Consider the following 21,572-nt stretch of genomic DNA (forward strand, 5'->3'; position numbering starts at 1 on the left):
ACATACACTACCAGCAATGATGTGGAAGTGCTACAATTCACTTACATTTACCCACAATATTTACAAAAGGAACAGCACTTGTTTTTTTTTTTTTTTTAGTTTGATGTGCCCAAAATATATTTTAAGATATAAGCAATGCAAATCTGATCTTCACTAAAATTTCACATAGTAAGCAGCCAGTTATATACAGACGCATGAAAATGGTTATTTTGATAGAAGTATAGGTATGAGTATCACAAATAAATAAATCCTCTTGATGCAAAAATAGTCATCTTATTAAAATGGGAAATAATCTCTGTCTTGCTAAACTTTTGTCTGTGGAAAGGGGATGGAACAAGTCTTTAGCGCACATATACACACTGGGCTGACATTTATAATTTTTTTCCCCAAATTAAGATTTTAAAAACTTAACAAAGAAAATTCCTGGCAGCAATGAGATAGCGGTGCTGAAGGATTATTTGGCTGACATTTACCACTAACATCAAGCAATCCTTTGTACAGGATTTCTCAGTCTCCAGGACTGCTTCGGGCAGGCTCATTTAAGAAAAAAGTCCTTGCTGAAAGGTTCACTACAGATCACAGATCTCTTCGGCAATTTTGCCTTTTCTAGAAGTTCCCAGAGACAGCTAACAGCCGTGTTGTGGTCAACTGGACCAAGAAAAACTTTGTGCTTGAACTCCTACTACTTTGCTATCATTTTCAATTCATTAAATGTCCCAGGCAGAAAACAAAGCAATTTGTCAGATAAAGTAAAGTTTTTACATCCCATTACCATGTCATATTCAATACCAGCATGTTCTGCCACTAGAAGGGATTCTCAGGCCAAAGGTAGATGGCTTTTCAAGCAGAAGCATCATTTGCAGTAGGGGACTTCTATTTCAGCCCCAGGTGCTCAACCTGAAAACATTACCAAATGCAGCTTACCAAGAACTATGCTCCTTTCTGACAGTTTGGAGTTTAGAAAGTCCCCAGTACTTTAGCAGAAACAACCATGATGATTGGATAGATTTTCTTGCGCACAGAGCACTGTGTGCTGCCTGACCTCAGCAGCTGTAGGAACTTCCACCCGGTTCAGCCATTACAACACACATTCTCCATCTTCCTCCTTCCCTGATCTTCCTTTAACAACCTATGTGCATCCTTCCACTGGGAGGCCCTTTTCAGGCCAAACAGGCAAGACAAGGTGAGATATCCGGCTCCAAAGTCCGCTCAGTTTATCTGTGTCCATGTTCTTATAAGAAGTAGGAGCATCTGAACTGGTGAACTTGGTCCAGAGGAAATCTCGTACTTTCTCCTCAACTTCTTGCAGGGTCAGGCTCTTTCTCAGAGACTGTTCATCCAGGAGGACAGTCAGCAGAAGAGCCACATCCTTAAATGCTGCATTTTCATGGTCACAGTACTTGTAAAAGATTAAGGTGGAGCCCGCAGGCAGTAATTCAAATCGATGCACCACTGCTACCTTCTTGCCTCCTTTGAACCCAGAGCTGAGCTCATCATCTACTTCCAACTTAACAGCATCGCTGTCCAATACAGCTTTGTCTGCCCCGTCAATTTTGATTGTGGTAGCATTCTGGGAGAAGGCCAAAGCATCTGCAATCTCATTACTTAGGCATTTTAGAGCCTTCTCAGCTTCTTGGCCAGCTGTGAACAGCAAAATTGCTGGCTCCAAATGTAGATGGGAAGCATTGAGATGCTTCTCAAGGAACATGTGTGTTCTCTTCCATAAATTAGGATCCTGACTTTGATAAGTATTTTTGATTTTCTTCATCTGGGCCCGAAATGCTTGCAGAATTTGAATATCTCTACTTGACAAAGCTGTGTCTAGAAACCTTGGCATTCCACTCCACAGCACCCAAAGCAATGGGACACTGATTAACAGAATAAGCAGTAACCAAGTCCAGACCTTGTGAAATCCACTCTGCAATCCACCAGCACCTATAGAAAAGAGGACCAAATAGGGAGGGGGGAAAAAAAAAGCGTTTAGAAATGATTCAGACAACAAGCAAGAGTAAAATAAGACAAATCAGGAGAAGTCAATTGAACTCATATCAGTATTGTGAGCTATCGGTATAGTAGCTTAATATAGAAGATATTTGAATTAAAAAAAGAAAAGCTTTCAGCTTCTTTATTGACATAGAGAAGTGACAGTATCAAAAAGTAAACATTTTTGAAATAGTTCTGGAAATGACAAGGTAACTGCACATCTTTCTAGAATAGTTCATCTGAGATTTTATCAATACCTACACTTAATTTAATCAAACACAAATTCTGAGCCTTAAAATGGTTCAGAAAAAAAAGTCAGGTTTGTTTGTACATTTAAGCTGACCAATATAAAACCTGGCATCACCAGGATGGTTTCTGTGGTGCTATTTCTCCTCCCTATCCCAATAAGTATATGAAAATGGTTTCTGCAGCAGTATTTGCATTTTAAATGCTGGAGCTCAACACTACACATGGTTTGATTTGATTTTATACTTGAACAGTTAAATTAACACTTATTGAAGTACTTTGAGGTCTAAGTACCAATTCTGCCACTAACAAAATTGGTGGCAAAGGCCTTTGTGGCCTCCTTTGGGGAGGGGGGAAATCTTGCACCCTTTTATATCCTAACCTATAGAAGAACAGCAAAACAACAGCTGTTAGATAAGAACAGCACCAGGCATGCCTCAATTTTAATCTTGCAGGAAATTTGTAAGCATTATATATAGAAGACCTAAACTCAGGTGGAAGCATTACTTATTTCTTCAGTGCTAAAAACACGCACCCTAGGGAACAAATCACCCATTCAGGCAAGGATCTTCAGTTTAACACTAACTACCAGGAAATCTAATACTTGGACAGGCAAGAAAATGGTTAAACATAATACAAACATGAAACAGAAGTGAAAGGAGAAGTCTTACTTTTGGCTGAAGGCTGTGACTCCTTCCCTATACTCCTGGATCGATCTTGAGATTTAATTCTGTCTGTTAAGAGAATAAAAGAGGAACGTGAGAGCAATACATAAGACAATAGTTCTAATCAACACTGGAGCAGAGAATTTAACAGGACATTGAAATCACAAAACTCCTTTACTTTAGTTGGAAGTAGCTCCGTTATGCTTTTACATACTAAACTCTACAAAAACTCTACTAAATTCTACAACTGACCACAGATTGCCCCTAATGACTTTTAGCTCTTCAAGAGTTATACAAGTAAGAACTGAGGTCCAAGATGTCAGACTGCCAAAAGCTGGGCAGCTTGCAGGTTTTTCTACACAGGAGCACCCCAGCCTGATTCAGGTTTTCAATTTTGTGCAAGAAGTTGGATGACAGAAAATGGAAGCTCACATGATGTGTATTTTAGGAAAACAGCACTATGAAAGATTTAAGTAGCAAAAGCACCATGTTATTTTAAAGGCACAGTCTCACATCTCTCCAGCCAGCTGGGGTCAGACACTTGTTTTATTGACAGTCTATTGGGATGAATCATGCTTTTAAAGCAAAATATAAGTTTCCAACTGAAAATATATTCCTGATCTATTTATTTAAATGGGGTCAGACAGCAAGATACTAGAGACATTATCCGTAAGAAAAGTTGTGAACAGCTTTCCTTATTCCAAGAGACCTGTATGAATACATACAGTGCAATTACTGGTCAGGACATTTTCTACATTTAGTTAGTCAATTTAAGAAAAACAAACAAACAAACAAACACAAGAACTACACCAACCAGTTCAACAGTGAAGGCACTTCATTAAAATATAGACCAATGAGGATGTTGTCAGCAATATTATCAGTAATAAACTGATAATCACATCCCGCAGCAGTTATTTCAAGAACACCAAAGTAAATGCTACAACCCTGTTTCTGTATGAATATAGTCACTCAGGTGCTAAAAGCAGCTCTGGTTTAAAGCCAGAGCTTAACTGGCTCAACAAAACTACTCCATTCGCCATTTTTCCCCTTGACAGAGCAGAGAAATTGAACTTCTAACTAGCTAATCTGAAGTAAATGTTCTAATAGCTAACAGATTACCATCTGTAATATTTTGCATGCAACCCTGTTTAAGAGACACTGGTTTTCACAGTTCAAAAAAATCAGTAATTCACACAAAGTAAACAATATATTTCAACAAATGCTCTGAGCACAGATCCTACTCTACCTATGAATCTTTGTTTATTTAGATCCAAGTTCCTTACAGACCAAACCAATTACTGTCTTGCCTAACCCCCATGTGGCACTTTTGTAGGCACACTAAAACTTACAATTTCAAGTGACTTTGCAAATTCTTCACTCAACCATATAACTGATAATCCTCCCCTTCCCCCAAAAGGGAAGAAGAAAAAAAGCGGATTCTTTTCTGTTGGGTCAACAAGGTGAATAGCTTCATAGGAGGATCTGGCTTTATATACACTGGTGTCTCCATCTCATCTATTCATCTATTTAGGTCTGCTTCCTGGGTCTTCCATTCTGTCTCCACCTTCTTGAGCAAATTGTTACAAGGCACAAGAAAAATATGAGCACAGAAAAGGAAAAGGACCCTTTTCACCTGGCTCTTTTTTATTAGCTCTCTTTTCATTTAGAGGCAAACAAAGATTAAGTATTTACTTTTCCACCTACTTTGTAATGAGGGCAGGTGGTGCTCTTTCTTTTTCTCAATGAAGTCAGCCCTGCTTTCTGAAACCAAAGCAAAAATGGAAAGAGTTTAGAAAAAGACAGACAAGCCACAAATGTGTTTAGCTCTTTCTGTGAATTCTTTAGAAGAATGTCAGAGAAGTAGTCACATCTACCTTAACTAGCAAAGCAAACCCGCTCCATATGACAACTTCAGACTCCTCTGCAGGAGGAGTTAAAAACAAGCATTAATGTTTCTTCCCCTTTTTTAAGGCAAAGAAATAAAATAAAGAGAATGAGGAATTAGCAGCATCAACACTGAATTCTCTTAAGAAGTACCAGATTTGTTACTTTCAAAACTGAAAGATGAGTTGATAGACATAACTTTTACTATAAACAGTCTCATTCAGATTTTCTTTCCTTTAGATCAAGATACACAAGCCAAAACTCAAGCCAAATCAGCACCAAGCGAAGACAAAATACACAGTCATGAAAGAGGTATCAACCAAACCCCTGTTGTTACCTTTTAACAACGTATCAGTGTCTGACTGATGCCCTAATGGTTTCTTGGGTTCAACGCTGTCATAAATCTTTGCCTTTTCCTTTTTCGGTTGCTCTGGAATGAAGGAAGTTAAAGGACTATCTGAAGAGAAAAAAGCATTTTCATAGTCAGTATAAAAGTATTTGCACAGTATTTGTTTTCAATAACAACTAAAAGACACTGTTTAGGACATTTATGAACTAAACCAATGGTTTTCCAGTTATGATCTCCCAAAGGTCACTGTAGGGTTTAATTCCCAAAAGTGACTACAAAACAAAAATCTTAGAGGCAAATCAACTCCACTACAATTAATACCTTTAGTTTGCTTCCCAAAATATGCAGCCATTTAGACACTAAAACTCATCTTAGTTAATGTTACTATCTAGAAAGAATAAAGTCCAGGAAGGCAACAGGAGTTGCAGAGCAAAGGTCAGGGCTGGAAAGCAAGTCAGAAGTGGAAAACCATGAGAAGAGGTTTGAAAGGATAAAGGGCAACCACACAGCTACCCAGATTCACAGAGGGGGGAAAAAGGCAACAACAAGAAAGTCCAGGTATGCAATGAAAGCTGCAGCACAACTGTGGAGCAGAGATTATGACAAAATCATCAAGCTGAGGGCATAAACAGAAGAAATCCCAACCAGAAGAACACAATCAATAATGCTTTTCTCTCTGTGATACCCACACTGGACACTTTTTGCATTCTTTAACAGTACAGGGTTCTCCTGTAGCTTAAAATGTTCCTATAGTTCTTATACCACACACATGAAAAACAATACACATCTTGCCACCTAGTGTTTGCTATTTTGCCTCAAGAAAATAAAACAACCTGATTAAAATATATTCTGGCACCTTTGGCATGCCACTGGTTATGAAGCACGCAAAGAAGAAAAAAAGAAAAAACAAAAAAGTAAGTTTTAACTTACTGTTGTCCCGGTGACTTTTAGCTTATCTGCAAGTTCTTAAGTGGGATACTGCATTTTCAAAGCTATCCCAAACAACTTTGTAGCAATTGTAATTTCTCAATGAGTTAAAAAAAAGAAAAAAGAAAAAACACTAACCCATTTACCCAATTTTCAAGAATGCCAAAAAATATAGCCATATTCCAGAACACACACACAGAGGCTTTGCATGAGAATTTCAGTAGTGGTGTTCACTGGTAATCAAAGGTTGAGAAGATCTTTGAACCTAGAGAGCTACTCATGCACTCCACACTAATTCCTCTCCCCATCCCTGCATCAGTCAGTACTCTGCACGTCCCCAAAGGAAGTTTTTGCAAGCAGGAAAGATGTAAACAAACTCCACTTTACTTCACACATGAAGATAGCCCGTTAATCAGCAATTTCTATTTCATTTACTAACCACGGATATCTCCAGCATGGAGGAAGACTATTAGTGCAGCAGACTGCCTGCATAGCACCCCTTCCAGGGAAAAGTCTCCGTACATGAACTTTATCTTTCAAAAACAAACACTGCAATTACAAGACCTTGAGCCTACTATCAAAATGATCATTCCTGCCTCCCAATGAACTACAGAGAATTCATGAATCTGCCTTAAATTTACCTGCCAGCTACCTTCTGCACAGACACCTGTCAAGAGGGAATAATCTATCCCCATTTCATATCCCAGTTTAATCAGAGACCAGAAAACCATGAAATTCTAAAAGCTCTATAAACCAAAATATAAAGCTGCTGTTTTAACTTAGAGCTGCCCACTCCTAAAGTCCAGCACATCCCTAGCCTTATGGCTTCCAGTCTTCTTCCAATACCAAGATGCAACTGCATGTAACACATATGCATCTATATTCCATTAAAACTATAGACTGCATGAATTCAAGTGCCAAAAACATCTAGCTCCTGCCTTTCACAATTCTACCTGAACAGAGATTACTAATGCGCATTTTCTATGATCTAGAAGCTGCCTTCCATGTGACATGGTTTTTAAGATCTTTAAACTTTAGAAATGAGTTTCCTAATTCATATTTAAAACCTCAAATCAGGAGTTGGAAACCAGTTTTTCGAGTTGTGGTTTTGCTTTCATTTGGAAACTAAAAGTCCTCACAAAAATCCCCATGCAGTCCCACTGCTCTTCCTTAAATTCTCCAGGAAAAAAAAAAAAAAGTTATACTTACTAATAAAAGGACTGTGAGCGGAAGTCATTCTTCTGTTCCTTCACTGCTGTATAAAGCACTATGGTCTCTTAATATTCTAACTTTACACCTATTGCCAATATAATTAAATTTCACTGATGTTAAATCCTGGCATCTCTCTCAATTCCCTCATTTTGCAGTATGCCAGCAGCAGAGAAAAAAAAAAAAAAGATACTATACCTCATGAGACAGCCCAGACAAGCATGTTAGTGCTATGGCAGCCATCATTTAGGAGTAACTGCTTCCCACATTTTTCACCAGTAAAGCTAACAGCACAATTTATGAACTAACTAGTTGTGATAATTGCTATTTTTACATGGGTAACTACTGATATCTTACTTTCCCCCCCAAAAATATATACATCCTCTCCCTTTCCTCCTCAAGGAGATTCTTTTATGTCTCCTGGAATTTTTTAAAACTGAAGCATGATGCTGGCAGCTCTTACTTATCCCTGTCAGGAAAGTCTAATGACAGTACTGGGTACTTTAGGCCATACACTGTGCTGTAACAAGAGGTCTGTCAGAATTAGCCCAATTCACCCATCTGGGAATTACCAAACCCTGCTTAACTCCAACAGATCATGCGACAGAAAAAGGAAGGAAATGAAGATGACTTGCTTGCAGATTTAGAATGGAATGACAGATTTCTAAACCTATAGTTGCATGACTGGTTTGGGTCAAGATGAGCAAATGTGCTCAAACCCAATAAACTACATTCATAGGGGTGTTTTTTTTTTTGTTGTTGTTGTTGTTTTTCCCTAGCATCCTCACAAGGCAAAGCAGTGAGCACAGCAGCTTCTCCAGGTCGGAAGCCCAAGCTTACCTGCCGCCCTGGATGCCCTGATGGGGGGCCGAGTCAAGGAGTCCGGGCTTCCGAAGGGATGCTCATTTGCTAAAGCGGGAAAGATACCACAGGTGTAAGAGCTTAATAATAATAATAATGATAATAAAGCAGTAAGTGTCGAAGAGACTAATAAGTAGGAGATTGTTCACAGAGAACCACACCACTGCAGGCTGCCTCCCCGTTTTGACCGTTAGTAGCCCCCGTGCGAGCAGGCCGGGCCCGGCGCCCCCTCGCACCGGTGACCGCCTCCCCCGGCCGTTAACGGCGCCATTCGCTGCTCCGTTTCCCCCCGCGGGAGGCTGCGCCCGCCCGCGCCGCCCTCTCCACCGCGGGGCGCCGAGCGCCCGCCCGCGCCGCTCACCCTGCGGGGCGCCGTCGGGAGCGTCACCGGCCTCGGCCTCGGCCTCCTCCGCCGGCGGCGCCGAGAGCCGCGGGCTCTTCCGCCGCCGCCGCCACTTCAGCTCGGTGGCGTCCGGCGGCGCCGGCCCCTCGCTGCCCCCCACCATCCTCCCCCGCGTCGCCCCACGGCGCCGTCGCCCCCTGCCTCGGCCGCCCGCCACCGCCACCACCGGAGCGAAGCTGCCGCCGTCCCGCGGCGGGGGCGTCGCCGCGAGTCTCCCTTCCCGCCGGCCGCCGCGGGGGGCGGCACCGCGCGCCTCCGCTTCCGCCGCGCCGCCATGGCGCGGGGCCCGCGCGCGCAGCGAGCGCCGCGGCGTCACGTGGTGCAGCGGCCCCGCCGCCGCCATGGCGGCCGCTTCCCGCCTTTCCCGCCCTTCCCTTCCCTTCCCGCCGCCGCTGAGGGAGCGGCCGCGCTGCAGCCGCCGCCCGGCGCGAGGGGCCGGCGCCCGAGGCTGCCCCCCAGCGAAAAATATGAGGGACGGGGCACCCGTGCGGGAGTATCCACGGTGCGAATATCCACACGCAGTGTCCACACCGGGGACAGCCCTGGCGCAGCGTGTCCGCAGCGGGATATCTGCACTGGGAATGTCTGTGCCAGGGGTGTCCGTGTGAGGCTATCCGCATTGGGAATGTCCACACCCAGTGTTAGCACCGGATATCCAGACCAAGGGCATCCGTGTTGGGGGCGTCTGTACTGGGATATCCACACCAAATCTATCTGCACCGGGGATAATCCATACGGGGAATGCATATTGGATATCCACGCTAGGGATGTCCACACCAGGAATATCCACATTGGATATCCATACAGGATATCCACACCAGGTCTCCATGCACACACCCCAGCCTAGGGCAGTGCTCCCACTATGAAGCTGTAGCTGGAGACTGTATTTCTACACCCACTATTTTCCCTCTTCTAACTGCAGGCAGTTGGGATGCAAATGGGCAAGAAAAGGGCATTTCCGACAGCGCTTCCACCTGCCAGAAACCAGGATCGGGGGAGAGGACCCGGCCTCTGCACTGAACCTGCCTGCTGGGTGCTACCAAATGCTCCGACACCGCTGCCGTCGCGGCAGCGTTCCTGTGGCAGGGCTGTACGCCGGGAACGCGCGTGCGGGCTTGGCATGCGTGAGCCGGAATCACCCCACGCGACGGAGATGCCCTTCAGCCCCTGTCACCCGCCTGCGTGCATGCACTTCTCAGCATGAGAAAGGCTGTTAATGCTATGCAATAGGGGAAGCAAATTTTTATGATATACATTATGCATCTTGTGTACCAGCAATAGAATAAATGCTGTTGTTCCCTTGGGATGATGTAGATGCTGAGCAATGTATGCTAAGGCAAAAATGCAGGAGGGTGTAATAAATACCTCATTAGGAGGTTTCAAAGTACAACTGCTTGTTCTGACTCAAATCAAGACCTGCTGGATGACGTGGCTCCCCATGTCTGAGGAATTAAGACAGAAACAGTACCACTCTGTTCAGGGGCTTCCAAAGAGCATAGCTAAATGATTACATTACGTAAACAGTGAAATTAGGTAAAGACAAACAGAACTTGAAAACATGTTCTTTATAATCCAATTAACTTGTGAGCACCTTGTTTTGAAAATAAGAAGATATGGGCTTGGGGAACCTCTTAAGGAGGTTGAAAGTTGTGTGGATGGCCAAGTCTGAGGGTTGGTGATTGGTGGCTCAGCATCCATGCGGATGTGGGGAGTGACAGCAACCAAGAGCTTCACAGTGACCTGGATGGAGCATCCTCATGCATCTGCAAACATCATCAACGTTCTCCTCTTGCCTTCCCCTTAAATAATCTCCCTGCAGGCCCATGGATTTCTAGTCCACTACTGTGAGAGGTAGGCTGTCACAAAAGAACTTGCTGAACGTGGGCTCTGTCCCCTCTTGGCCACTAACAGCCCAGTGTCTGCCTGCCTTTCCTCATTGCTGGAGAACAGCTAGGGCCACAGGAGGCAGGAAACCAGGCGGATCAGCATTGCCCATGAAGAAGCACATCTATTCCCTATCCAGCCCAAAGTAACAACTCTCTTGGAAGCATTACGGCCTGCCTGCCCTACTCCAAGCCACCGGTGCCCTTGAGATGTTCCCAGGAGGGTATCGGGCGGCAGGGATCTGTCCATGTGTGAACACAGCAAGGCCAGTTATAACTTCTGTGGAAAACCATTGCTCCAGCCCAGCTTTGCTGCACCCCAGTCCTGCTGAGATTAATTTAAATCTGCAGCACCGTTACTTAACATGGAAAAAAAAAAGCTGGCCGTTCAGTTTGCCTGAAGGGAACTGCGCAACCGCAGCAGGCAAGAAATCCGCGCGGCCTCCAAAACGCTCGGGAGAGCGCCGCGCTTGCTGACGTCACCGTCGCTCACTAAGGAAAAGCAGGAAAGAAGGAAAACTACAGCTCCCAGCAGCCTGCCCGGGCCCGGGCAGGACAGAGTTCACTGTCACGTTGACAGCGGAGGGTTAAGGGTGCGCGGCCGGGGAGCGGGTGCCCTGCCAGCCACCGGGCCTGGGGCCTCCGGGGCCGTTGCCAGCCCCCTCTTATCGCCCCTCCGCTCCGCTCTGCCGCCTGGACCAGCTCCAAAGCGCCCGGGTAAGCGCTGACCCCCCCGCTGCCTTTGCTCCTCTGACTTCCTTGTTCTGTGCGCGGGATCCAGCACGGGGAGGGACGGGAGGGACGCGAGCCCAGTGGCATTTATACCCCCAGCTTTTTAGTCAGCAAGAAAACTTGGGTACAGAGACAGCATCAGGTGGTGGAAGGTGACCCCTCAGCTAGAAGAGGCTCTGATACTGAGATCCTGTGTGTCATGAGCATCTGCAGGAGCTGGTCCCCGGCTGGGGAAGTTTCTCTGGTGTTTCACCATTGCTCGCAGTCGCTGGCTGGTGGTCGGGTGAGCGCTGTGCTCACAAAACCTCTGGGCTGCAGCGACAGAGAAACACAAGCGCGGGGGAAGTCTCCACTTCCAGAGCGGAGAGACTCCTCTGAGACTCCCCTTCCGGGGGGTTCTGAGCTGTGCTTGAAACTCCGCGTTGCTTCTCTCAGCCCCATCCCAGGGTGCTTTCCGTAGAGAGTGGCTGTCGCGAGGATAGGGTAGGAAAGTCACTTCGCCCAACAGCCAGATAAGTGCAGCAGGGAGTGGCCTCCTTCTCTACTCAATCTCGCTCTGTGCTTGTGCTTATCAGTTTTCCAGTCCTTACTGCAATTCCTGAGGCCCAGAGGGATGGTGTCTGCATGCAGGGTAGGATGTGCTCAGCCACGCAAGCACCGGAGGGACAAATCTGCTTATGAGCAAACCAGAAAGTGAAACAAAACTGTGGGAGCAGAGCCCACAACTCCAGGAGCGCAGGAAGATGGAGGAGAACCCAAAGGTGGACCTCTGCGGAGGTAAGTGACTCCCACGCGTGCTCCGTGTGCTAGGAGAAAACTACATTACAAGAAAATTCCAACAGTGAAAAGGGAAACCCAAAAAAAAAGAAAGAAAAAAAAAGAAAATATGAAAAAAAAAACTGTTCGCAAGCCAAGAAAAAAGCAAGCTGCTTTTTTTTTTTTTTTTTAATTGAAGGACAAGGGTTAACAAATCACTTTCAGTTTTGGATTCTCAGCTGCAACAAGCCTAGACTTGGTGTCTGGGATTGCAGGCAAGACACGTCAGAGATCAGGGCTCTGAAATGGGAGCGGCTCTTGGCGGCGCCGCCTGCGAAGCTGGTTGTGGAGGGGTGCATGGTGTCTCGGGGGAGCACCCAGCAGGAGGGCGATGCCGAGGAGCGGCCCCCGGTGCAGGGTTACGCCTGGCGGGTGGCAGGGCTGGAGAGCAACTCCCTCCCATCACCCGTGGAGGAGGAAGAGGCTCTGTTAAAGGCTGGTATCTCACATGGAGCTGGCAGGCAGGCACACATTTCCCTCAGATACAACTCAGCTCAAGCACAGGATGCAAAGTCTGCAGAGCCCAGAAACCACAGATCTGCAGGTGCTTAAATAACAAGTCCTTCCTCCATCCTCTATGGATGGGAAGCCTCCCTTAGCAGGCAGGACAAGGCTGCAATGCTTTGTGCCAAGCTTGAATAGCAGAACACCTTGCAGGCCCCTCACATTTCAGCATCTAGCATGTGCTTACGTTCTCCTGGTGCCTTGTTACTACTGCTGCATGTGGTTATTTCAGTGATACTGAGATGCTACGATCAGATGAGACCTGTCCGATTCGTCTGGAGGTGTTCCCATGACAATCAACAAGAATGAACATAACCATGCTCTGAATGACACCATGTCTTGACATGGAACAAGTGCGGCCACTTTTCTGTTTTCAAATTAGCAGGGAATTCCTTGCCACCTTCAATCAATCTCTATTCTGATTTCAGCATGATCATTTCTGTCACTATAGTGCTTGATCCATAGGATCATTCACAATTAACTTTTTGCAAAGAGTGTGAGAGATAGGAGCTGCACTGTTTAGTTTTGTAAGATTCAGAATATGTTACAAATGCTGATGTTCAGTTCCAGAATCTCCGCTGAATTACCCTCTGATAATTTGCTTTTAATTTGCTGTTTCTACAATACTTTATCCTAACTGTTTGGCAGAACCACTGCAGAACAGGAACAGAGGAAGAGCACAAGGAGAGCTAACATTTAATTTTTCTTCAGACAAATACTCAAATTGACATTGCCTATTCTGGCCGATATCCATCTAGAAATGCTTTAAATCCATCAATTTAATTTACCAGCTTAGGAAAATAACTATCTGTAGAAGATGTTGTGACACAACCTAACATTTAAAGAATATTGTAGCACAGTGTTAATGGGGTTTGTGCATTAAAAGCATTTCACATTATCAGCCTTGGACAGGTTGTAGTATGGATAGAGGAATGCATCCCTAAAAGTCATCATTCATTGTGTGGCCACGATTATGGACAAATACAGAGACCCCATCAATCCTTTTTAAAAGCATGAGGCAGCACAATTCATTGGTGATGGTGATTGGTCACAGTAAATTCTCTTCTTGGCAGTTTCCATATAGATGTTTCTGAAATGGAAAGACTGGAACTTTTGCTGCACGGTGGTAAAGGGGTGGGTTTTCCTGACTCCTGTATCCATAGCTGAGCTGTGAACTCTGATCCCAACAGCTGAGCCAGCCCAGAGTGAGGTGGAGAGCAAAGCACAGCATCCTGCTCACGAAGAGACTCCTCCAGAAACACTTGGTCACCAAGTGACAAGCAGCTGTCCTGGCACCTCCTGCAAACCAGAGAAAGATCCTTCAGTGGGCGAATCATCAACTGCTGATGGGGGGGAGGTGACAGAGTCAGAGCTGGCTGGCCCTACGGAAGAGGAGAAGGTCCTGCAAGAAACCAAAGAGACATTGGAAGAATCTGGGGAGACAGGAGATGGTGCCTCAGAAAGATCTCAAGCAGAAGATGACATGGATAGAGGTGAGTCCTCTCTCCATCTGCATGTTTGTATGGTATTTGCAGAATGCTGATGATCAGGGCCTTTGTTGGGAGGAGTTAAAACGAGGAAGGATTGTTGTTTCTTGTGCTGAAACTGAGCTTAGGTCTGTGAATTTTATTCCTTACAGGCAGGCTAGCCCAAGACAAAACGGAGAGCAAAGGGGAGAGCCCTGTCCAGCAGGAAACACATGGGCACCAGGAGACAGGCAGGCAACACAAGAGCTCCCACACACCAGAGGAAGATGATTTTTCAATAGACAAGTCACTCCACTCGGGCAGCGAAAGGGGACATTCAGGTCTGACAGCCACAGAAGGTGTCACCAGTGGCCTGTTGTCAGAGGAGAGCACCAGTGCCCCCCTCCTAGATGAGGGGCCAGAGCACAGGGAGCAAGAAACTCCAGAGAGCGAATCCCACAGCATGCTAAGGAACAGACGTGGGACCGAAGGTGAGTTACAGTTGCACACTGCTGCTGCTCCTCTCTGCACATGCCTACACTTTGCAGAGACACTGGAAAAAGGTAATCTGGACATCTCCAGCACCTGTTGTCAGTTTTCCAGAGTCAAACAGGAAAGGAGGTATTTGCTTCTCAGCACAAAGTTAACACGCTTGTCTCTCTCCTCTTTGCTGTCCTGCTTCGAAAGGCATGGAACCATGCTTGGCTCTGCATGTTCCTTCCTCTTTGCTTGCTCAGAAAGCAGGAAGAGCTGGTACTCCAAGCAGTATCACTGTTCTTTCCGACTGTCTCAGCTGGAAGCTCCCTTTTGCTTTTCTTATCGCAGCTCCGCTTGCCTCTTCCTCAGCAGTGAGTGACAAATTTCCCTCTCTCACTTCAGGACACACAGCACAAAAGTCAGAGACTCAATCCTGCCTGCAGAACGTCACCCCCCAAAACACCAAGCAGGAGATGGCTAAAATGCCCTTCTTGCTGAAAGGTGAGGAACAGAAGCTTCCCTTGCGGGTTACTCATCGTCCAGAAGGCACTGATCCTCCACGAACAAGTAAAGAAGCACATTTAATTATTCTTCTCTCTCAGGATCCTTCACAGTCTTTTCTGAGGGTTTGCGGGAATCACTGCCCATGGGATTTTAGGGAAACAGCTTCTAAGTGAAAAGCAAACTATACTCTTAAAAAGAGGCCCAGTTGGAGGCTGCTTTTGAACAGGGCTTTCACTGCAGCTCTCTAGTTTGAATGCAGTACTACCATGTCCTTGGAGGGCTGAGGCTAAGCTGATGGGCCTAGTGTCGCCAGCCCCGGTCACAAGACATCAAGCAGGAGCCATGGGGTTAATGTGCACCCTGCACTCCTGCTGGCAGAGCTCTGATCCACAGAGATCCCACTTTGCTGTGGGGAGCAAAGAGCCGCTGTGGCCTGGCCCTTGACATCCTCCTTTTCTGGACAGGAGTACAGTTATCACTAGCATAGCTGGGAGGCAGACCAGGAACCCTCTGCTGGCTCAGCCACCTCTGCACATGGAGGCAGATGCAGCAAAAACTCACAAACCTCAAAGAAAACCTTAAAGAAGAATTGGCTAGGAAGGAAAGAAGCTTGTGACCAGCTCTAATCTCTTCAGGAATGGTGTCCTGGGACTCCAGAGCCGTAGCCTTGACTCCGTTTGTGGAGCTATAGCTCCTAGGCTGGTGTGCGGGTCCCACAACGTCTCTTGCAGGCCCTGGGGCCCTGGAACACATCAAAATGAACCATCTATGAGCGGCAGGGGGGAGGCTGGGGAGGGGAAGGAGAGCCCTCGCAACTGCTTCCAGAACATCACTGCTGACCCCTTCCAACTGACTTCTGTTTCCTGTCCCGGATCTCTCCCACTTAAACAGGTCTTGCCCTCGTGCTCTTCGTACTGTTTGTCATCATCATCTACCGCTTCGGCATCCTGGCCTCCAAGTCCCAGCGAGTTCCCACGAACCCCATAGTGGAGGCCTTCGTGTCCCAGTTTAACGAGCTGCAGGACAGGTTCCCGGGACAGAGCCCCCACCTGTGGCTTCGGGGGCGCAAGTTCCTGCAGAAGCACCTCAACGCGTCTCACCACAGCGAGCCAGCCATCATCATGTTCACGGCCGCGCGCGAAGGCAGGAGGACCTTGCAGTGCCTTTCAGCCCACGTGGCTGACACCTACGCAGCCGCCTTGCATGCCAGCACAGTCCACATCCATGGCACGGATAAATCCGGGCTCCAGAGTGACCAGGCCAAGCTGGAGGTGGACAAGGAGCTAAGCTCAGCTTTCCAGGCGGGGGGCCGTGCAGCAGTGATACACCACTTCGAGTCGCTGCCCCCAGGAGCCACCCTCATCTTCTACAAATACTGTGACCATGAAAGCGCTGCGTTCAAGGATGTAGCCCTGCTGCTGACTGTGCTGCTGGAGGAGGAGACGCTGGAGCCCCACATCAGCCTCCCCCAGGTGGAGGAGAGAGTCCGGGACTTCCTCTGGGCCAAGTTCACCGACACCGGTGCCCCCAGCTCCTACAACCACATGGATACTGACAAGCTGAGCGGGCTGTGGAGTCGCATCTCCCACCTGGTCCTCCCCATCCATCCGGTCCAGACCATCGAGGAGGAAGGCTGCCACCCACACACCAAACCCTAGAGGCGAGGGCTGCCCTGGGGAAGGGCTGGGTGGCCTGTCCTGGCCCCCGGGGCAGGCAGAGACCCAAACAAGCGCAACGCTCACTTTATAACACCCCAGTGCTATTTCTCTTCTACTTGTTTTTCCTCGCCTCCCTGGGAAGAGTTTGACAGGTAGAAGGGAATCAGGCCTTGCAGGTAACAAATTGCATGCTGCCTTCCGAGGGGCAGGGAGAGCTGACGTTTTCAGCTGCTAATTGCACATGAGGACATTATTGCCACTGTGCAGGGGGGCAGGAGGGAGAAATACTTGGCAGGTACATTTCTCTCAGCAAACACTGTCCTTGGAGCAGAATGTAGAATATAACTATTACAGCAGAAAGAGATTTCAGCTCAGTAGCTCTTCTGTTCCTCCCTGGCCTCCTGTTTGCTAACACCCAAACACACCAGTGTCACAATTTCCTTTACCTACACTATTTCCCTCCCTTTGACTGAGAATACCCATTGGGAGGTCAAATCTCCTCACGCCAACACTTTGAAGTCATGCTTCCAAAAGAAAAATCAGGACTGATGAACTGTCCTAGCTTGTGCTAGTTCAGGCTATGGCCAGTTTGTCCTGATAAAACTACTTGCACAGGCTGACTTGTACCACATGAAGACCTGATCCTAAACATAGCAAGTTCAAACAAACCTGCAATTCAAAAATCCTCACACATCAATTAAAAATTATCTCAGATTGTCAGCACCTAATTAGTTGACTGAACAGGGGAATCCTGTGGTATCACCCTTATGTCAGAGAACACAAGGCTACAACCATCTCTTGAGGTTGATGCATGAGCATAGGGCAGAAGCCATGAGAGTCATTTCCACACTTTTCTGCTGCACACAGAAGTCTGGGGGTGTCCTCAGGACCAGGGAAGGAGCGTGCGGATGAGACACTGATTCCCACCAGGACTTTTCCAGGGTGCACGGACACACTACACTTAGCCCTGGGACCATACCATTTTGCAGCCTGGCAGCCTCCCAACTTTCTTTCCCTGTTTTTGTCTGCCTCTCCCCAACTAAGTTTACTGATTAATGTAGACATTAATCTAGACATTTATGTCAAACAACAGAGACAGCACACCAGGTCACTGCTCACTAAGGACACGTTTTCCTTCCTGCCAGGCAGCTGGTGCCCTGGTCTGGTCTAAGGGTGGCTAGGGCAGAGCTGATGGTAGCTGGTAAAGATGAAATCTCTGCCATGAACACTAGGAGCCCTCAGCTAAGCAGGTTGGTTTCTTATCGTGCCTCCTCTTCTGAGCTCCATGTCCTCTTCTGAGCTCCACAAAGAGAAATTTAAGTCCTATAATCTGTGTTGCCCCTGCACACTAAATTTCTGTAAAAGTTCTATGGCAGAGCTGCTAACACAAGGAAAATCTGGGTTAAGTGCAGGTATTTAATAACACAAGAGTCAGCCCCACGTCAGCCCCTAGTGCCTACAATCATGCCTGCTAGAGAAGGAGCAGCTATAGCAAAGCAGGACTTATTTCCATCTAAACAGCATAGGCCAAGGCCTTGCAAAGGCTTATAGTTGAACAAGACACTAAGCAAGAACACTCAAGTGTTTCAAAAGCTACATTTTAGTGCCCCTTACAGCAACCAGGCCCTTATTTGACTGGGTCTCCTACCAATGGTGCCTTGTTGATCTGTCCTCACTGAGGGCTCAGCTGAGGCATGGTCACTCACCCCAATGCCTAGAATCACAGCCTGTCTCCTTCCTTCCACGTGCCTTGTCCTGTCTTGGGGGGTCTGGGACAACGAACTTGGAGAAGGGGGTGAAACAAGGGAAGAGCAGGTTACTAGTTGAAATTCTGACCAAAGAACTGACATTTTGTTTCTTCACATTGTTAATCATATGCCAACAAAACCCAGGACAGTTGCCCATTTTTTTTTTCCACATATGGTAGAATTTTACCCACCAGCCTGACCTGACTGAGCAGCCGTGGCTGCTGCTCAGTTTATCTCCAATTGCAGACTGAGTTGAGTTACTGCTGCAGAACTAAGCACTAGTGTGAGGTGGTTCATGCAGGTTATAACGATAACAAACACTGGGCTAGACAAGAAAGCTGCCTGCTGGAGTCCAGCATCACAAGGGGCCAGCCCAAAACATGCTTTTGTACAAGATAAGAGCAAGAACCAACTTGGTTGCTTCATCCCCTTCCTCCCTTTCATTGCTCTACACTACTTTGGAAAGCACCTTTACTCCTCTGTACATTTCAGCATTAGCAATGATGTAAGAACTGGCAGAGCATCAATCATGTTATGTTGACATCTGTAAGGAAATGAGTATTTAAAAAGCTGTCTCTCTAACAATTTTATGTCCTGTATTTGCAATGCATAGACAAGGTGTGCAATGGCAACTCAGTGCTGCATGAGCACATCCCTGTACGCTTCATCTACGACAATTATTCGAGTATGGACACATTCATATGACCTTTTAAAGAAAAAAAAAAAAAAACTATTTGCATCTGTTTACTTCTGACACAAAACTTCTATTGAAAAATAAATAATGGGATTGCGGAGGAAAAAAAAAAAAGCTTTCAGAATGTGATTGAGTCCTATACATTCTCTCATTTTTTTCCTCATTCATTTTAGTTCATTAAGCAAATGAGATCATCATATGAGATAAACTTCTATTTAAGTCAAGGCTAGAGGTGTGAAAACAACGTGAACATTTGTTTTTCTTATGAGAAACCCAAACAAACTCTTTTTTTTTTTTTCCCATCTGTAGTTTGGGGCAACCATTCACAGCTTTCAAAACGAGGGCAAAACTAAAAATAAACCCACAAGCAACAGCTTATGCTGCTGAACTCAACCAAAAATGAAACGTACTGATGTTTGCATAGTATTTAATGACAACCATTAAACTGACCTCCGGACAACGTTATGGAAATACAGAAAGCAAGTATTTCATACTTCAATGTCCTTCCACTGCACGGGCCTCCATGTGCACGGGGCTGGGGGACCCCAGGGTCCTCTGTGCAGCCCCCTGAGGCCTCCGTGCGCATGAGACCAGGGGGAACCTACAGGCCTCCATGCGGCTTCATGGGGCCTTTGTTCGCACCGGTCCGGGGGGTCTATGGGCCTTGGTGCAGGCCATTCACACAGATTCGGAGAGGGCTCTACGGGCCTCCATGCCATGCCTGAGGTCCTCTGTACGGGCCTCCATGCCATCTCTATGGGCCTCCATGCCATCTCCAGAGCCTCCGAGCGTGCTGGGCTGGGGGGCCCTACAGGCCCTGCTGTGACCCTTCAGGGCCTCCATGTGCATGGGGCTGTGGGGGTCCTACAGACCTCTGTGGGGTCCCCCTGGGTCTCTATGCGCATGGAGCCAGTGGGGAGCTACTGGCATCCATGCCGCCCCGTGGGGCCTCTGTGAGCAGAGCTCCTGAGGAGCTCAGCGGCTCAGAAAGGTAAGGGGCTTGCCAGCTTTGAAGGTGGTGGTACCCTAAGTGGTTCTCCTCACAGTCTAGATGGACCAGGTCAATGAGGAAGCTCAATTCCATGCAGTGGAATTGAGCAGGAGTGGAGGAGCTGCAGGGACAGGGCCCTAGGGACTCTGTTTATCGTTACAGCCCGGGCAACAAGATGCCCGGAGCGCTGCGGTTGGGCAGTGCTTTGTGCCTGTGGCTTGCCTGGCTCCTTGTCACTGTGCCTGCCTGGAAACTGAGCCACTTTCACCCACTTTCTGGATGTGAGAGTGCCAAGCGCTGGCTAGAGGGTCTCCATGTCACGCTCAGTACCCCTTGACACCTCTGTGATGTCAGCAGCTAGTGCCCACGGCACCTAGGTCAGGGACAGCGGCGTGACCTGCCTGCTTGCGTCTGTGCTGCTTCTGCCCGAGGGAGAGTGCATGCCTGGAGGTCTGTGACGCACCACGGGAGGACACCCGCTGTGGGAAGGGCGCTGTGAACAAAGGCAGTTTCTGCCACAACTAGTGTCAAAAGCCAAAAGGGGCTCATTTGCATTGAATAAACAAGTGAGCGCTGCGCAGTGCCACACGGTGTGTGTAAATCTTGTCTCCTTTTGGGAGAAGAAGACTAAGGAGGCTCTTCCAGAGACACTTTTACCCAAGAAATGTCCTGTCCCAGTTCAGGGACACATCCCTACCCTGGATGCCCTCCCTGTGACCCCTTACAGTAGTCTCAAGGCCACTCACAGTTCTGAGACTGGGACCTTCCACAGCACCTCCCCTCTGAAAGCAGATTGCTCTCAGGTGCGAGGACTCCCTTAGTGGGAGAGGAAGAGCCTTTGGGTACTAATGGGCCCTAATGGCCCTGAGCAGCCTCACGAGAAGGCTGACCCACCCACCTGTCCCCTCTGCCCATTAGAGCACTAGATAAGTTGAGGGAACTGGAGCTGCCTCTTGCTACCTCTTTCAACTTTTTCTTCTTGCCTCTGATTTTTGACACAGTCTCTCATAACATCCTCATAGGAAAGCTCTGGATGGGTGGGTTAGATGAGTGCACAGTGAGGTGAGTTGAGAACTGGCTGCATGGCAGAGCTCAGAGGATTGTGATGATACCAAACTGGATGGAGTGGCTGACACTCCAGAGGGCTGTGCTGCCCTTTAGAAGGACCTAGATAGGTTGAAGAGCTGGGCAGAAAGAAACCTGATGAGGTTCAACAAGGACAAGTGCAGGGTCCTGCACCCGTGGAGGAATAACCCCGGATATCAGTACAGATGGTGAGTTGACCTGCTGGGAAGCATCTCCACAGAGAAGGATCTGGGAGTCCTGGTTGACAAGTTAACCATGAGGCAGCAGCGTGCCCTTGTGGCCAAGAAGGCCAAGGTGATCCTGGCCTGCACCAGGAGGAGTGTTGCCAGCAGGTCGAGGGAGGTGATCCTGCCCCCCTCTGCTGAGCTCTGGGGAGGCCGCACCTAGAGTATTGTGTCAGTTCTGGGCTCCTCAGGATAAGAAGGATGTGGAACTTCTAGAGAGAGTCCAGCGTAGAGTGACAAAGACAATGAAAGGACTGGAGCA

At 47.4% G+C, this 21,572-nt stretch overlaps 2 protein-coding genes across 2 annotated transcripts; one reads left to right on the plus strand and one right to left on the minus strand.

Moving 5' to 3' along the window:
• Positions 1–1,109: 1,109 nt before the first annotated feature.
• Positions 1,110–8,688, minus strand: LOC104581052 (torsin-1A-interacting protein 1). The gene is made up of 6 exons (XM_088524856.1): positions 8,486–8,688; positions 8,104–8,172; positions 5,116–5,235; positions 4,599–4,655; positions 2,901–2,963; positions 1,110–1,935 (listed from the first exon to the last, which is right to left on the minus strand). Exons 1-6 carry the CDS (start codon positions 8,628–8,630, stop codon positions 1,130–1,132), a joined length of 1,260 nt encoding a protein of 419 aa, XP_088380982.1. The 5' UTR covers positions 8,631–8,688; the 3' UTR covers positions 1,110–1,129.
• A 5,169-nt stretch (positions 8,689–13,857) lies between these two features.
• Positions 13,858–16,665, plus strand: TOR1AIP2 (torsin 1A interacting protein 2). The gene is made up of 4 exons (XM_088524864.1): positions 13,858–13,955; positions 14,102–14,419; positions 14,808–14,906; positions 15,801–16,665. Exons 1-4 carry the CDS (start codon positions 13,946–13,948, stop codon positions 16,565–16,567), a joined length of 1,194 nt encoding a protein of 397 aa, XP_088380990.1. The 5' UTR covers positions 13,858–13,945; the 3' UTR covers positions 16,568–16,665.
• The last annotated feature ends 4,907 nt before the right edge of the window (positions 16,666–21,572 follow it).

Source organism: Tinamus guttatus, unplaced genomic scaffold (assembly GCF_059628265.1).
Source record: "Tinamus guttatus ecotype Peru unplaced genomic scaffold, ASM5962826v1 Tinamus_guttatus_pri_ptg000215l, whole genome shotgun sequence".
Classification (NCBI taxonomy): domain Eukaryota; kingdom Metazoa; phylum Chordata; class Aves; order Tinamiformes; family Tinamidae; genus Tinamus; species Tinamus guttatus.

What these genes read in the sequence shown, in the direction of transcription:
- LOC104581052 (XM_088524856.1), bottom strand. Translation starts at nt 8,630, where the DNA reads ATGGTGGGGGGCAGCGAGGGGCCGGCGCCGCCGGACGCCACCGAGCTG. An exon ending in TCCCGACGGCGCCCCGCAGG is followed by an intron (nt 8,173 to 8,485) that starts GTGAGCGGCGCG and finishes TTCCCGCTTTAG; the next exon opens with CAAATGAGCATCCCTTCGGA. An exon ending in CAGGGCATCCAGGGCGGCAG is followed by an intron (nt 5,236 to 8,103) that starts GTAAGCTTGGGC and finishes TTTTCTCTTCAG; the next exon opens with ATAGTCCTTTAACTTCCTTC.
- TOR1AIP2 (XM_088524864.1), top strand. An exon ending in GAACAGACGTGGGACCGAAG is followed by an intron (nt 14,420 to 14,807) that starts GTGAGTTACAGT and finishes CTCTCACTTCAG; the next exon opens with GACACACAGCACAAAAGTCA. An exon ending in AATGCCCTTCTTGCTGAAAG is followed by an intron (nt 14,907 to 15,800) that starts GTGAGGAACAGA and finishes CCACTTAAACAG; the next exon opens with GTCTTGCCCTCGTGCTCTTC.